Here is a 14,571-nt window from a genome sequence, read left to right as displayed (position 1 = left end):
CAGGAGATGGCCATCAGGGAAGCTCGCTTTTACTTTACAGTTGCCCCAAATAAAACTCTACTTTTTTATCACCTGTGTTCATTAAAGTAGAACAAATAACCCAATGTTGTCACTGAGACTGTTGTGTTATTTGTCGGTCAGTGTTTGCTTTGCGTTGGAGGCAGATTAACGGTAAACGTATCTGTTTGTTTGAGGTCTCACCAGATCTGAATCTGCTGGACGGTGTTTGTTTCGCTGTGATTGGTTCACTGGGCTTTGTTGTTGAGATGTGTTCTGACTGTTTCGTGCATGTTACAGTCTTTTATTATGTCAAGCCTGGGCTTCTGATCTGGTAGTGATATTGATTTATTGAAAATGGCCAAAGAGTTTGGTTTACTGTGGTTATGCTGCACAAAATAACAGCAGTGAAACTTCATGTATGGTCAGGACATGAATATAATAGTATTAAGTGGCCATAAAGAATTAAAAGTATGCAATAACATGGATATATGAGCATTAACCCATCGTTAACACTGCCCTGGGGGCCCCAGACTCACAGGGCAACCATTCAAGGCTCAAGGTTCACCATTGCTGTAGTTTATGGTGATTCAATGAACTACAAATGTGTGTGATAATAATGTATGTATGCACCACTAAATCACAATATTAACCCAAATTGCATAGGGGCCTTAAATTGTTTTTACAACCTTGTAGAAGGGGACTCCAAGTAAAAAAAAATCTATTTTAGGGCATTTATTGTTTTTCATACATACAAGGTGCATTCCACATGCTCACACATGGTCTACACCAGTGGTTCTCAAATGGGGGTACGTGAGATTTTTAAAAAAATATTTAAAATTAGCATCCATTCAAAAATCCTTTAAAAATAGTTATTTAATAAATATTCAATAAAACATAAGTGTAAGTTCATGAACTGAATTCAATGCAACAATGCAACCGTCAGTGTTGACAGTTTAATAAATCAGACACTGATGGCACAGCGCTGTGTGTTACATCTTTATTTCAACCAAAAATGCTTTGGGCTGGTTAGGAGGTACATGGCTGAAAAAGTATTTCACAGGAGGTACATCACTGAAAAAAGGTTGAGAACCACTGGTCTACACCACACACAGAGTGGGAGAAACAGTTGCCCAGATGATGTTTATATGGCCATGAGCATAAAATAAACAAGAATAAACAAAAACTGCTGTGGATCCAGATAAAATACCTATATATATATATATACGTGTATATATATATATATATATATATATGTTATTTCTTCTTATCGTGACTGCTTACTGCAAGTTTACTAAACTGCATTATCCTATTCAGTAGTTTGTAGCACTTATTATATTCGTATTAGTCTGTTGCAATTATTGTTTTCAGTAGTAACTCGCCTCTGCACTGTACTTTTGCTCTGGTTTATGCTTTAAGATGCTTGTTTAAGAAAGAGATGCACTTATGACTTCTGGTGACTAGTAGTTCTCTTGAATACCTATGTTGAATACACTTCCTGTAAGTCGCTTTGGATAAAAGCGTCTGCTAAATGACTGTAATGTAATGTAATGTAATGTACTAAATGCATTACAGTGACTTGTAGCACAAGAAAAGAAAAGTAGCTCAAATGAGTGGTGCAATCCCATGATGCAGCAGCAGCAGCAGGATACACCTTGAGGTGTTTATTACCTGTTGAATCCTCTTGGCTCTTTCTTCTTTTAATCTAGCACAGTTTCATAAGAACAGTCATTCCCTTGCTGGATACAGATCTTGCTTTCAGGCCCTTTTGGCCACAAATTGTTTTGATTGTGTTCCATTTCTTTTAATCATTAACTCACAGAATCACAGAGGGAAAGTTCTAATCCTTCTATCTTTTTATTTATTATTATGATTTTTTATTATTATTATATGACAGACGTGTAATGCATGACTATAAACACACAGCATTGGTTCTCTTGGTGGTTCTAACATCATCAGTGGAGCTCCTGACCCTCCTGGTGCGCAGCGTTTGGGCACCTCTCCAAACAGGCGTGGCCAGTGACGTCTCCAAACCGGCCGAACCTTAAACCTGGCACTGTGAGAGCCGCAGAGGGCACGAAGGGACATGTTGGTGACAAACCGGGAATGGAGACGACCCTGGAGGACTAACACGGAGGAATACTCCCACAGGAGCGAGCTCCTCTTCCAGCTCCACGGTTCTTCTTTTCCTGCCTTTGCTGCCACGGAGGTGTGAGAAGCGACCAAAAGTCCAAACAGCTGACCAGCTCCAGAGACACAGGTTTGTGATATGAAAGAATATGTAATTTTTGTTTTTTTTGATTGCAAACTTTTCCATTAAGGAGGAAAGAGGAGAAGTTTGACCGCTTTAAGGTGAAGTCGTTCCCAACAGGTGCTCTGTTCCTGGAAGCAGACAGTCATCACACAGCAGTCAGCTGCTAGATCAGACTGCACTGTTCATCTGGTTCATGAGTTTAATTCACTTTATGGAAAACTTGCATCAAATTTGTGTAGAAACATATATTTCTTTCTTCATATCAATGTAAGGCAGGTGTGTTTTAATAAATAAATAAACCAGAACCCACACAGGAACAAATCTCTTTTATAAAATCATTTCATAACTATAAAACTTATTCCAGCACTAATAGGGAAATGCATGTTAATGTGATAATGTTGTGTTTGTGTTGTTAAGTTAACCCATAAAAGCTGCAGAGAGACTCGAGATGTTGACTGAACAATCTCACCACAGATTCCATCTGGTAGCAGATCTGGATCCTTTAATCGTCCCACACCATCATCCTCAGCAGATGAGGTTAAGCTGGTTACATTTCCCGAACACTTTTCTTCCATGTTGCCTTTAAAACACAGAGTAGTATTTGTACATATTACATTAAGTACTTGGACAGATATCAGACTCGTTCCATTTCCTTTGGCTGCATCCTCCTCCGTGTCTCAGAGGAGACGTGGAGACCTGTGAGTCCAGACCGGACGCCACCGGTTGTCCACCAGCAAAAAAAATGGAAAATATGTATTTTTATTTCCATTTGTGTTGCACTCTAGAGAATGTAGCCCAGTGACAACATGTATTGGAAAGATTTGGGACAATCCAGGGTTGTAACTGTTATTTTGTTCCCAGTTTCAATATCTTCTGCAAAAAGTCAAATATGTATTATTTACTTACTTGTAATGGATAGAAACGAGTGTGTGAAAGAAAGACAAAACATTCCGTAGGGATTATTTTATGTAAGGAGCTTCCTGTAAAGAAGAACTACGTCAAAAAAACCATCTCATTTCCGTTGTTTCTAATATGTCTGTGCAGCCAAATATGGATGAACGTTTCATCCAAGATCTCTCTGCCTCTGCACAGAACAGTAGGCATAAATCAAACAACAATCAGTTTAATATTCCCATTAGATTCCTCCAGGAAGTGTGTCTGCAGAACTTAAAAAAAGGACTTTAATGAGGTTTTATTTTATTTTAGTTTTTTTTAATCAAATTCTCCCTCCAGGCTTTCACACGGAGTTCCTTCACAGTTTATTCATCATTGCTGTGGTTTTTCTTTTTAAGGGATATTCGGTTTGCACTCTAATCTTTTTGACGCCTCTGGTGATTTCTTTTAATTTTAATTTTAATTTTTATCTCATCAACAAAAAAGGACCGTATCTGCTTCTGCTCCTCGAGCTCTGCAGACCCCAGTGAGGATGTACGCCTGTCACCCTCCTCTCCACAGCCTTGACACTGCTCACGGTGTAATCACAATCTGGCTGTTGCTGTAAATACCAGATTCCTTTTTTTTTTTTTTTCTCTTGTGAATAACTGAGCTGACGGGGGGGGGGGGAGTTGAAAGCATATGCGTGTGCGTGGAGGGGAGGACGGAGGGAAGTCCTGCCGTTACCAGAAATAAGCAGTTGGACTTTAAGCACATCCCCTTCCGTTCTCCGGGTTTTCGCCCACGTTGAAAGGCATTCCAAACCGGTCCGGCGCCGAAAAAAAAAACCTCTTCAAGGTCACGCTGCTCGACAATTTGATACACCCCCCCCCCACCCCCCTCGGCTCCATCCACAGGCCGTCCATCACCCAAAGATACCCGAGCACAGCGTGTAACTAAAACACGGCGCCGCACGTTTTGTTTCCTCCCTGCATGGCGCCCTCGCTGGGGTGTTTCCAGGCAGGTTAGCCAGCAGAGCGAGAGAGAGAGAGAGAGAGAGAGAGAGCGAGAGGAGGGTGTCGTGCCTCAGTGGTAGTGCAGTCACTGTGAGTAGTATCAGGGTGTGATCACAGTAAACACGTTGAAAGCGGTTTGTTTGGACGCTTTGGGTTTTTCTAGTAGGTTGATAGAAACGTTGAAGCTCTGTTGGTCAACGTGAACTTGATGAAAAGCGTGGGATCGCACTGACGCTCGCAGTACTATTCCACTAGTTCTGCATATGGAGACTTGACCTTGACTTCTTGATGTTTAACACACTCCAGTATAGAGCTGAAACAACGACAGAAAACTAACAGGGAACTACTTCGATTGTCACTTCATTAATGTGAAATAATAAAAATCTGAGGAGACATTTTCCATCCGTTTACTTGTAAGTTTATTGAACGTGTTTTTGTCTTTTTAAGATGGAAAAACTGTAAGACGGAACTGGAACTGTCACTGTGCCATGATTTGATGCACATTTCTGCAGAGGCAGAGGCCGTAAATGCAGAGAAGAAAACTGAAAGCTTGTGTTTCCAAGCATTTCTAAAAAGCTTTGCAAATGTTTGAGACAGGAAATACATTCAGCATGTTTTTTAAACCCTGAAGGATGCACATGGTTTTCAATGAGGAACAAAATAATGTAAACAAAACCGTAGTATACCATAACTAGGGCTCTCAAGTTTCTCCAAATACACAATTTGATTTGACATCCGATTTTAAGTCCACAATGCAATTCAAACTTTGATTTTTCAGCCCAGTCTTACTCATACATATTCAAGTTCTTCTTTAAAAAGCGATGTTACATGGTACCAAGATTGATATTTCTTTGGGAATGTACCATTCAAAGTCAATATCGTTGAATTTATATAATTTATTTAACATGTGAGTTGGGAACAAACTGTTAAACAACGAATAAGAAGACCCACTTATGTAGACAGGCAGGAGAGGACTTTACAACAACGGGTTCATTTTCTCAGAGTTTACGAGGTACGCCTGAAGGCACCGTTAAGTCCCTGTCGACACCTTCATGCTTTACTGTACAAAGCAACGTAGACATGCAACCGATTCTCTTGCTGGGGGGGCTGTCTCTAAACCTTCTGCAGCCTACAAACTGCAGTTTTTCTGTCAATGAAGAGTTCATTATTGCACATGTAACTCACAGGGTAAGAATATACAGTGAGAATAGCCAATCCTGCTTTTGAATTCTACGGTCAAAAGCTTATTTTCGATCGATTTTTGAATTAGAAACAAAATCATAACACCCCTACCTTCAACCACCTCACCCTAATATCTTCATTTCACCATTGCTAACCCTGTTACGTCTGTAAATGGACCCGATATTGATTGGAGGTCTAAATGAACACGTGGTGGTGCATGGAGGTCAGACATGGTTCCACATAAACGCATCATTTTCTCCATGATGTAAAAAATAGACGTACTTCTTCTGACCCATGTTACTGCAGCTGGTGTTAGTTTATGGACGAAGACCTTGGCGTGTAACTTCTCGGCATTAAACTTGTCCAATTAAAATTATCTTTAATATTGGTACATATAAGTATTTATATTCAATCTGCATATCTAATTTGTCATTAACATTTGTTATGTTATATTGAATAAGATGTATATAGTTAGTAATACTGTATGTTGAAACCATCTTATGTCTGATAATCATGGACAGATGAAGAACTATTACCCTTTTATTGATGGGAACACCCATTATATGCAAGCAGGCCTCAGGGCAAAGGTGAAAAGTGTCTTGCTCAATTGCACTTTGTCATTTGTACCTTTTTTGGCAGAACTTTGCTGCTGTTCGTCTGTAAATGAATGCAACACGGAGCTGTCCCACTATTTGTTTGCACTGTGGCTCAGTGATGTGGACACTCCCTCACCTTCTATATGCCGCTCGCAACTTTCATCACGTTCCAATATTATGTTGATTCTTTGGACCATGAAAGGATATTTGCTGATATCACAAAGTCTGCCACCATAAGATTTCGATCGGGTTTATTTCATGTGATTGATATGACACCATATCATGTGACAAATTAACACAATCAGTTACATGCAACAGCTTTATTACTGGTCTCTTCTAGATGATAAAATAGACCTCCAGTTGTTGAAAGGCTGGTTGCTGGTCAATGCTGATGAGCTGGTAAAGGTCACTAAAGGTCAGACCACCTTTAGTGAGCCTGAGCTGAAATTGTGGCTATTGCTTCGGGGGGGCTAACCCACGTCACTTTAATCAGAACGACGTTAAAGACTTTAAAAGCAAGACGTTTAGGAAGGAAGTACACTTGAAATGGTGAATGCCGTTGGAATTTCACAATAAAGGCTTGACTTAAAGATTTATTTATTTATGTTTTTATCTTTGCATTGATGATATTTGATCGTTACCCCCAATATGTGCAGCGAAAACCAAAATAATAAAATCAAATGTTCACTACAGCCCAATACTGGATTTTCAGGGGTAAATGATCCATAGCCAGTAAAGATATGTTAATATAAAGTCATTCTTTTTATAAGGATGTCTAACATTTAAGCAAATGTAGATGCTCTCTGTTGAAACAGTTTTAAAATGTCTGTGGGTTTTGTTGTTTGCTTTTTTATTTGTTCATGAATGAGATGCATTTCCAAAAGATTTGGTTTTTAATAATAAAAGAAAATTGAATACTAAAGTTGAAAATCAAATATCTACTCGGTGAACTAATAACCCAATCGTCAAAAATTCGGGTCCAGCCCTAAAACTTTGATTCTATAGATACAGCGTGGAGTATCAGCGGGGGGCGGGGCTTAATAAATAATATTTTTTCTGCTCCACTACTAAATTGGTAAGGTATCCGTTAGTTTGACTAAAATAAACTGATTTGTAAAAGTCTGCACCTTTTTTTTTTTAATCCATGTAAATTTAGTCTTATAATAAAATAACTGAATCTCTGATGTTCTACCTTTTTCTTTTTTTTTAAGAGAAAATTGAGACTCTCAAAAGAAGATGACTTACTAAGGATGTGGGGTATATTTTGGAGTACAGTAGACTAGACAGACCTGTCTGGCGGGTAGACGGTTCAGCAGCAGCAGCGACAGGTACAATTACTCCACCGTAATCAGCCTGTCGATGCTGCTGAAGCCCCTCACTCCTCCAGCTCCCATGTTATCTGTCCTCCTCTTCAGTTCAGCACGGCTCTTCTCCTCCAGCAGCTCCTTGTTGGCTTTGTAAGGCTGAGGGAGAATGGAGGGGTTGGGGCTGGCTGATGGTTTGGCTGAGGTGGTCTTTGTGTTTGGGTATGTGCTGCTGGCTCGTAGCCCCGTTCTGAGGAGAGAAGGGGCTCCGTTCTCCCTTTGTACACAAGAAATAAACAGGTTTCTTTAATATACTGGCCTGCAAAGCATGCACGCTCTGGTCGAACATATTGTATTTTCATTCTTGTTCCTGTCATGCAACTCACTTGTGATATTTCTTGTTGCTGAATCACACTTTGTTACAGCCTAACTGCAAAATGTGCCCTCTGGAACCTGGTTGTTTTTAAAGAACTGCTCCTAAAAAGACATGTGTGTTGGTGCAGACAGACTTTGACCTTATCTTCTATCCTCCAAAGGGGGCAGCCCTGAGCTACATTTGTGGACAGAAACGGTATCAATAGAGTATTTTCTTCATGTGATATCCAATTATTACGAGATGAAAAAAAAAAAAAAAAAAAGTCTTGGATGGACTCTTTGTGCAGGGTGTTTTTATTGTTGTTCATTCATGAATCAAAATTAGAGTGCCAGTTCGTTAAAAACATATTTAGACTAGATGTGGAAATAAAAACACATCCTGCATTTCTATTTATTGCACAGACTATTTTAAAAGAGTAGAAAAAGTTCACATTTAGAATATTACCAAGTTTATAAGCAGCCATTGACCAGAAAGCTCCGTATTTGTAGCTGTTGGCCTTGTGTTTATAGACTAAGAAGAATAAATGATTAAAGAAAACTCAGTACTCAAAACCAGAATACATTAACAAGGGTGAGGTAAAGTGTGGAGCTGCAAGAATGACTATCTATCTATATATATATATATATATATGTTTTTTGATTAATTGTTTAGTACATAGAATGTCAAAAATGATTAAGATATTTAATCAAATACTTGATGATCATCAGGTCTATAAGTACGTGTACATTGTATATCGGTACAGTATACATAGATGTCCTTCCTGGAGGATTGTCTTCATGTGTTTGTCCCTATATTTGAATATATATTTTGGGAACAATTCCGTAAGTTTTTGTTCTTTTGGAAATGAAATAAAAAAGAAATAACGCAAAAACAGCAGCTCCGTAGGCCTGTTTGTTTTGAAGACCAGATTAGTGGCAATATGTGAATGAAAGACAGAGTTGCATTAAAACAGTGTCCTTTTGACCCTTGCCTGCCTGGTGGTTTGCCGTGGACGGCTGCCATGAACACCAGTCTGTCCAAAGCTCAAACTTCGGCCAAACGTTCTGACAAAACAGTTTTTTTTTAACAGTCGATTGGTAAAAGCCCAACTGTTGTGCCACGCAGCCCGCAGAAGTAAGTGAGGCGTTTAATCTTTTTGATGTCTTTTGATTGATTTGTGCAGTTTATTTGAGCTTCGGGTGGTGAAATGTTTATTTTCAGGCTTTTTTTTAAGCAACGTATAAATCACAGACTAGAAATTTAATTCATAAATCCAGGCTTTGAGTGTTTAATTCTGGCAAATCTGAGAGGATATTCAGGTTTATTAAACAAATTAATTTTCAGACATAAAGCTGCAGAATCCAGCCCTCCTCCCTTTTTAGTCGCCTGTTTTATAAACCTTGCTCATGTTAGTTTAGCTCTTAAAGTTCAGTTCTCATGGTCACAATAACATTTTCAATACGATTAACAGTGGATTTATAGACGGCATTATCCAACGGCACTCCCAACCAATGGAGACACAAAGTATTCCTGCATGAATGTCGATCAAAAGGCTGGAGAACTAAACAATCTTCTCTGCCAGTCAAGTCAAATCCCTTTTCAAGCAAAATATCAAAACTGGAAAGTTAACAAAAATAAACTTCATCTACGTAAACAAACAATAAATACGTGGCTGGAGTCTACAATCTTGTTGAAGTTGCTTAAATTCATTTTTATTGATTTGAGTCCATCGTAGCCAGCTAATTTAGCTTCTTTGGTTTAAAATGTGGACCCACATTAGTCATTGGAGGACTGGAGGATTATCTGCTTGGACGCCAGACTGAGTACATTTCATGAGTCGCCGGTTCCTGTCAACAAAAAGCTTCCTTTTTTTTGGCCCTTAGTGCTCAAAAGACGTGTACTGCTTTAATATTTCTGGAGGTTCTTGTGTTTGGAGTTAAATTCTATCACATCTTCTAAATACTTATCATAGTTAACGGATTGCTGTGTTTAGAGTTTTCACTGTAGGTGGTCCAGTATTTCCCACAGGATTTAGTGACACTGTAGTGGGTGGACCTCGGAACCTCTTGGGCAGTGTATCCCAAACTTTTTCTTCTGGGAACCCACTGTTTAGAAATTTCAAACCATTACAACCTAGTTAACAACAGTCCTTTACTATAAACCGGGAGAAGAGCCAATTTGTGCGTAAATTGAATGTTCCCGACCATTTTTACTCCCATTTCTGTGTCTCCTTATGTTACCTTCAAAAGTTGAACCAGCCATTTTGAAAAGATATAATGTGAGATAAATCACAAGCACATGGAATAAATTCTGCAAGTGTATTTTGGGGGATGACTCCTCTTAGGGGGTTGTGGGCATTCTCTGCCGTAAGAAAATTTGTACATCTAAAAAAAGTTAAATACATCAATGTGGTGTTGAGAGCAACATTCAGATGCTAGATCTATGATGAACTTTGCGCTCTTCTAAAAACTTGATTGGGTTTATAGAAATGAGTGGTCATGACACGGCTACAAAAGGCACACCCACAAGGCATTGTGGCGGGCCGCCATGATTTAGGTAATCAATGAGAAACCATGTCGGTCGATTCTCAGTGTCTTCTAGTCTTATCCGATAGTGAAAACAGTTCATCTAAATGATATTAGCTGCATCTCAATTCAGGGGATGAACTGGAACCATGATCTTGAACCGTACAGCCTGAAAAAGAACAAAACTAATGGTGCGTTCAAAGCTTCCAAGTCACTAAGAAGTTACTCTGAAAATGGAAACTGGGAAAAGTTCCATGATACCCGAGTTTACAGTACCAGCTGTGATGTTTATTATCAACACATGATGGACAACTGACAAACAGTGTATTAAGTTAAAAGCAAATATAGAAAAGCCTTCAAATCCAGCCCCTAAATTAGGAACTTGGTAGCATGTTGTCAGAGTGAACAGCTAAATGGGTGCATTGTTTTGCTTAAGGCCGCTTTGACCTGACATGTGTGATGCACATGTTGACTGTTGATGTGATTGACCTTGCGACTGTTTGGCATGGTGTCTTCTGTCCACTCTGCAGTCACATCACAGATTGAAAGCTTTAGAATGACCCCATCTGAGCTTTCACACTCCCCCCAGCATCAAGTGTTGGTAAACTTTTCAGAATTTCAAAATAATGGTTATCAGCAACCAATACTTCTATATTTTGGTTATGTATTCTGTATCTGCTACATTTTGAAGCCACTTAATTAAGCAAATTGATTGTCACATTTGCTCAATTTATGTGTTGTTGGAAACTTGGACACCAGGAAGAGACGAAGTTATAAAGTTTTCTAAAAGGTTTTTTTTCTGTCTTATGGTAAAAGCAGACGGGAACTTGCATTCTTTCTAATGCACAGCAGGGGGCAAACATAAGTCTTCTATTCCCTCAGTGAACATTGTAAACATGAGTTTATGGTCTCAATCTCTAGTTTCAAGTCTTCTTCAATACAGCATGATGTTCATTTAGTAAATGATGCTCCATTTAGAGTCAAACAGACCATAAAGCAGGGGATGCTTTAGGGCGGGGCTACACACTGATTGACAGGTCCACACCAGAGACTTATCCGGGGTCTTTACGTCACTCCTCCTCAGTCCAAATATGGGCACTTTCGTTCACTGGTTGCAAAAATCCTAGATGGCGACGGCCGAAATCGAGGCTTCAAAGCTGCAGTCCAATGGTTGACGTCACAATGACTTTGTTCACGATGGGTAAAAGTTACTCTTCAAAGTGAAAGTTTGAATTTAACATTTAAAGTTCAATTTATAATCAATAAAATGTACACAGGTTTTGCTGCTACAGCCGGTCTTGGTCCAGAATGATAAGTAGCTTTTGGTTGCTAATGGTTGCTAACATCAGTAAGCTTTAAATAGATATATTGCTGTGTAAGTGACATTACTGAGTCCATTTTTGCATTAATAATTATCTTTATAATTGTGAATTGTGGGTCACTCTAATGTGATCTACTGTAGCTGTAAAGCCTAAATGTAGGCACAAATATCCATTACCACACTTAAAACCCTTAAACTTCCCAGACATCCCACCTGTGTGTTTCCTGGTGTCGGGGGTTCACCGAGCAGAGCTACCAGATCCTTGGTTATGAACAGCTCATGGCTTCTCTGGCACAGTTTGGTAACAGGATTGAGCAAGCTGCGTGAGGTCACGGGGGCAGATGACTTTATGTTTTTTTCTTTCTTTAATATGTTTTTGTCTGGAACAAGTGTCCATAGTTTGAATACATTGTAAATTAATACAGAGCTGTTTGCTGAGGCTTTTTGGCGTTCGCCTGTCCACAGAGCACCTTAGGTTAATGCTTTGATATCTGATGTGGATCAGGAGCACATTCTGTGAATAATTCTAACTCGTATTCTGATTTTGAGTACATTAAGTTTTTAGGAGCCACAGGAACTAAACTCTAGAGATTGTTATTCATAGACAACACAGTCTTTTGTACTTGTGGATGAACACCTTTATATTCCTCTCCTGAATCTCTCCTTTAAATATTTCCTGAGAGACTTTCTTTATTCTAAGTTATATCATTATACATTGCAAATGTTTAGCTTTATGAAGCTGTCATGGCCACCACTTGTGCTTAATATAGAGAAAATTGTATAGATGAGAACAATTGTGATTGCAGTTCATTTTCATAAATGCCACGAAGGTACAAATCTGTTCTTGCGATTGGTTCTTGCTCTAGTGCCTGCTGAGTGTTTTTTTTTTTTTTATGTAACTGCATTGAAGCATTTATCAAATGAAGTTGGGATTAGTTTTACTTTTTCATAGCTGTTGAGTCCTTGCAAAGTCTTACTCCATAACATTTATTTTTTTCTTTTAAACCTCAGTATACATTACTGGACATCCCAATACAAAGAACTATTATTAATATCACAAACAATCAGAGCTCGCAGACAGCGTGAATGAACATTGTACATGTCATTGTAGATAGTTAGTCTCATGGCTTGTGTTTGATCAATCAGCAATGTGCAGTGCTTCAAACACCACCCAAAGTACCTGAAATTAGATCTAGCCTCTGTTTTTTCGCTTTAAATGGAGGTGAAGTCCTTGAGTTCCCAGAATTGTTCCTGGAATAGATCCTTCGGTGGAAAAAAGGGCTTTAAATGTGTTTTGTTAAAGGTCCCTTTTTCTCAGATCGTGTCCACACGTGCTGCAGCATGATTTCATTTGACCCTCTGACTGTGATGCACTCGGCAAAGAAAACATCCCATTATCTTGTGTTTTCATGTCCATTCCCGAGTGTCCTCGAACAATAGCAACACCGCAGTCAGTACCCTGTTGACTCCCAATGAACGGAGCTGAGTCACAGCAGGTCAATAATGGTAGAGAGCTTAATGCAGTTCAATTAACCATAAGATTTGACTCGGTACGTCTGGTCTTTTTCATTTCCAAGAAAAGGTGCCTTCATTGAGGAATAGAAATCATTCGCTCATAATCTTCATATCTCAGTGAGTGTTTTGTCAACAATGTCTGCCTTCATTCCAACAGAAACTCAACAGTGTTCAATTGTATGCTTCAATTTCTTATACAAATGCAAATGTGTCTTTTACAAATAAAGCCATTCAAACTGGGCTGCAAATAAATGTTTTTTTTGCCTTTTTTTATTTATAAAACAAAATGTGCTTCAGACAATGTGTGGTTTTAGTTTACAATGGATGAAATGGTAAGCCTCAACAGGCAAGTAATATAGCGAGTTCACCAAAAGTCATTACAATTCATCCTCTGGGAAATTTCCTGACATTCCATTCAGTAGAAGTTTTTTTTCATATTTGAATCTGGAAGTGTTGACTGACTGACATTGTTCACTGTGATCTAAGATGAAGTTCGGACCTGTTCTACATTGAAATGTTTTTTTTTTAACCTGCATATCACCTAATCAGTACTTATTGGGCTCTGGCTAGTTGACTCTCTGTGTGTTTGTCTTGTAGCCTTTTTTGTTATTGTTCAAATCTGCATTTCATATTCTAACCGCAGTGTCCCCCCCCCTCTACCACAGGACTTGTCTTCACTATAACATGCAATAGAGGAACCGGCTGCACCACCATATCCATCATCAGTGTGAAGAGTAGGCTCCCTCTGACATGGCCTGCTCCCCCAGGCTGGACGCTGACCCGATACCGCTGCTTCAGCTCCAGGAGGTGGACTCCAGCAAATCCTCAGAGAGGCCGAGCTCCTGCGGACTCCCGCCCCCCGTGTACAGCCCTCCTCTGGGCATGGACAGCCAAACCGTCTGCATCCCCTCCCCGTACACGGACAATAGCCACGAGTACAACCACGGCCACGGACCGCTGACCTTCTACAGCCCGTCGGTGCTGAGCTACGCCAGGCCGCCCATTACTGACAGCCCGTCGTCTCTGTGCTCCCCCATTAGCCCGGCGGCCTTCTGGCCCTCCCACACCCACACCCACCCCAACATGCCCTCACTGACTCTGCGCTGCCCTCAGCCTCTCGTCTACAATGAACCCAGCCCGCATGCACCCTGGCTGGAAGCTAAAACCCACAGCCTGGCCGGCAGGTAGGTTCACTGACATTGATCCATGGATGGTCAAAGTATAGCAATAACTGTAAATGATGATAAAATTGTTTGGTGAGTGCCAGTTGGTGGAGTGTTTGAGGGGAAAAATGGTCAGAAATTGAAAACCTTCTGCTATTTACTTTTCTTTGAATGGACCTCTAGAAGCCAAGAAGCTTTGTCCCTCGGCTGTCTTTAAACACGTTTTGAGGCAAAAGAAATGTGGCTACGTGTTTTGGAGTGGAGAAGCCTACTTAAAACCGTGCAGTGTAATTTAGATGCGTGTCGTGGCTTGGCTGCAATCTTCACTGAATTCTGCTGTTGTGTGCTTTTGGACTGTGACATAGTATCTTTTAAAGGAGCTGTGTTCAACACTCTGAACATCATTGTAGCATCAAACAATTATTTTCTATGTAAAGATATAGAGGGGTAATGTCTACATGAGCAGAGAA

General features: G+C 39.8%; 1 protein-coding gene across 2 annotated transcripts in view; it reads left to right on the top strand.

Annotated features, from left to right (window-relative positions):
• Positions 1 to 2,067: 2,067 nt before the first annotated feature.
• The window catches only part of LOC129103514 (estrogen receptor beta-like), a 30,951-nt gene continuing 18,447 nt past the window's right edge, over positions 2,068 to 14,571 (top strand). The window contains exons 1-2 of one of the 2 annotated variants that reach the window (XM_054614015.1): positions 2,068 to 2,257; positions 13,604 to 14,122. In XM_054614015.1, coding sequence (XP_054469990.1) covers positions 13,689 to 14,122 — 434 coding nt within the window. In that variant the 5' untranslated portion in view covers positions 2,068 to 2,257; positions 13,604 to 13,688. Of the gene's footprint in view, positions 2,258 to 8,627; positions 8,712 to 13,603; positions 14,123 to 14,571 lie in introns of those variants that run through there. The other variant, XM_054614016.1, reaches the window with a different exon arrangement.

The sequence above is a fragment of the Anoplopoma fimbria genome, chromosome 15, assembly GCF_027596085.1.
Source record: "Anoplopoma fimbria isolate UVic2021 breed Golden Eagle Sablefish chromosome 15, Afim_UVic_2022, whole genome shotgun sequence".
Taxonomy (NCBI): domain Eukaryota; kingdom Metazoa; phylum Chordata; class Actinopteri; order Perciformes; family Anoplopomatidae; genus Anoplopoma; species Anoplopoma fimbria.
The sequence above is the reverse complement of the archived record's forward strand: the minus strand, read 5'-3'. Positions and strand labels throughout refer to the sequence as shown.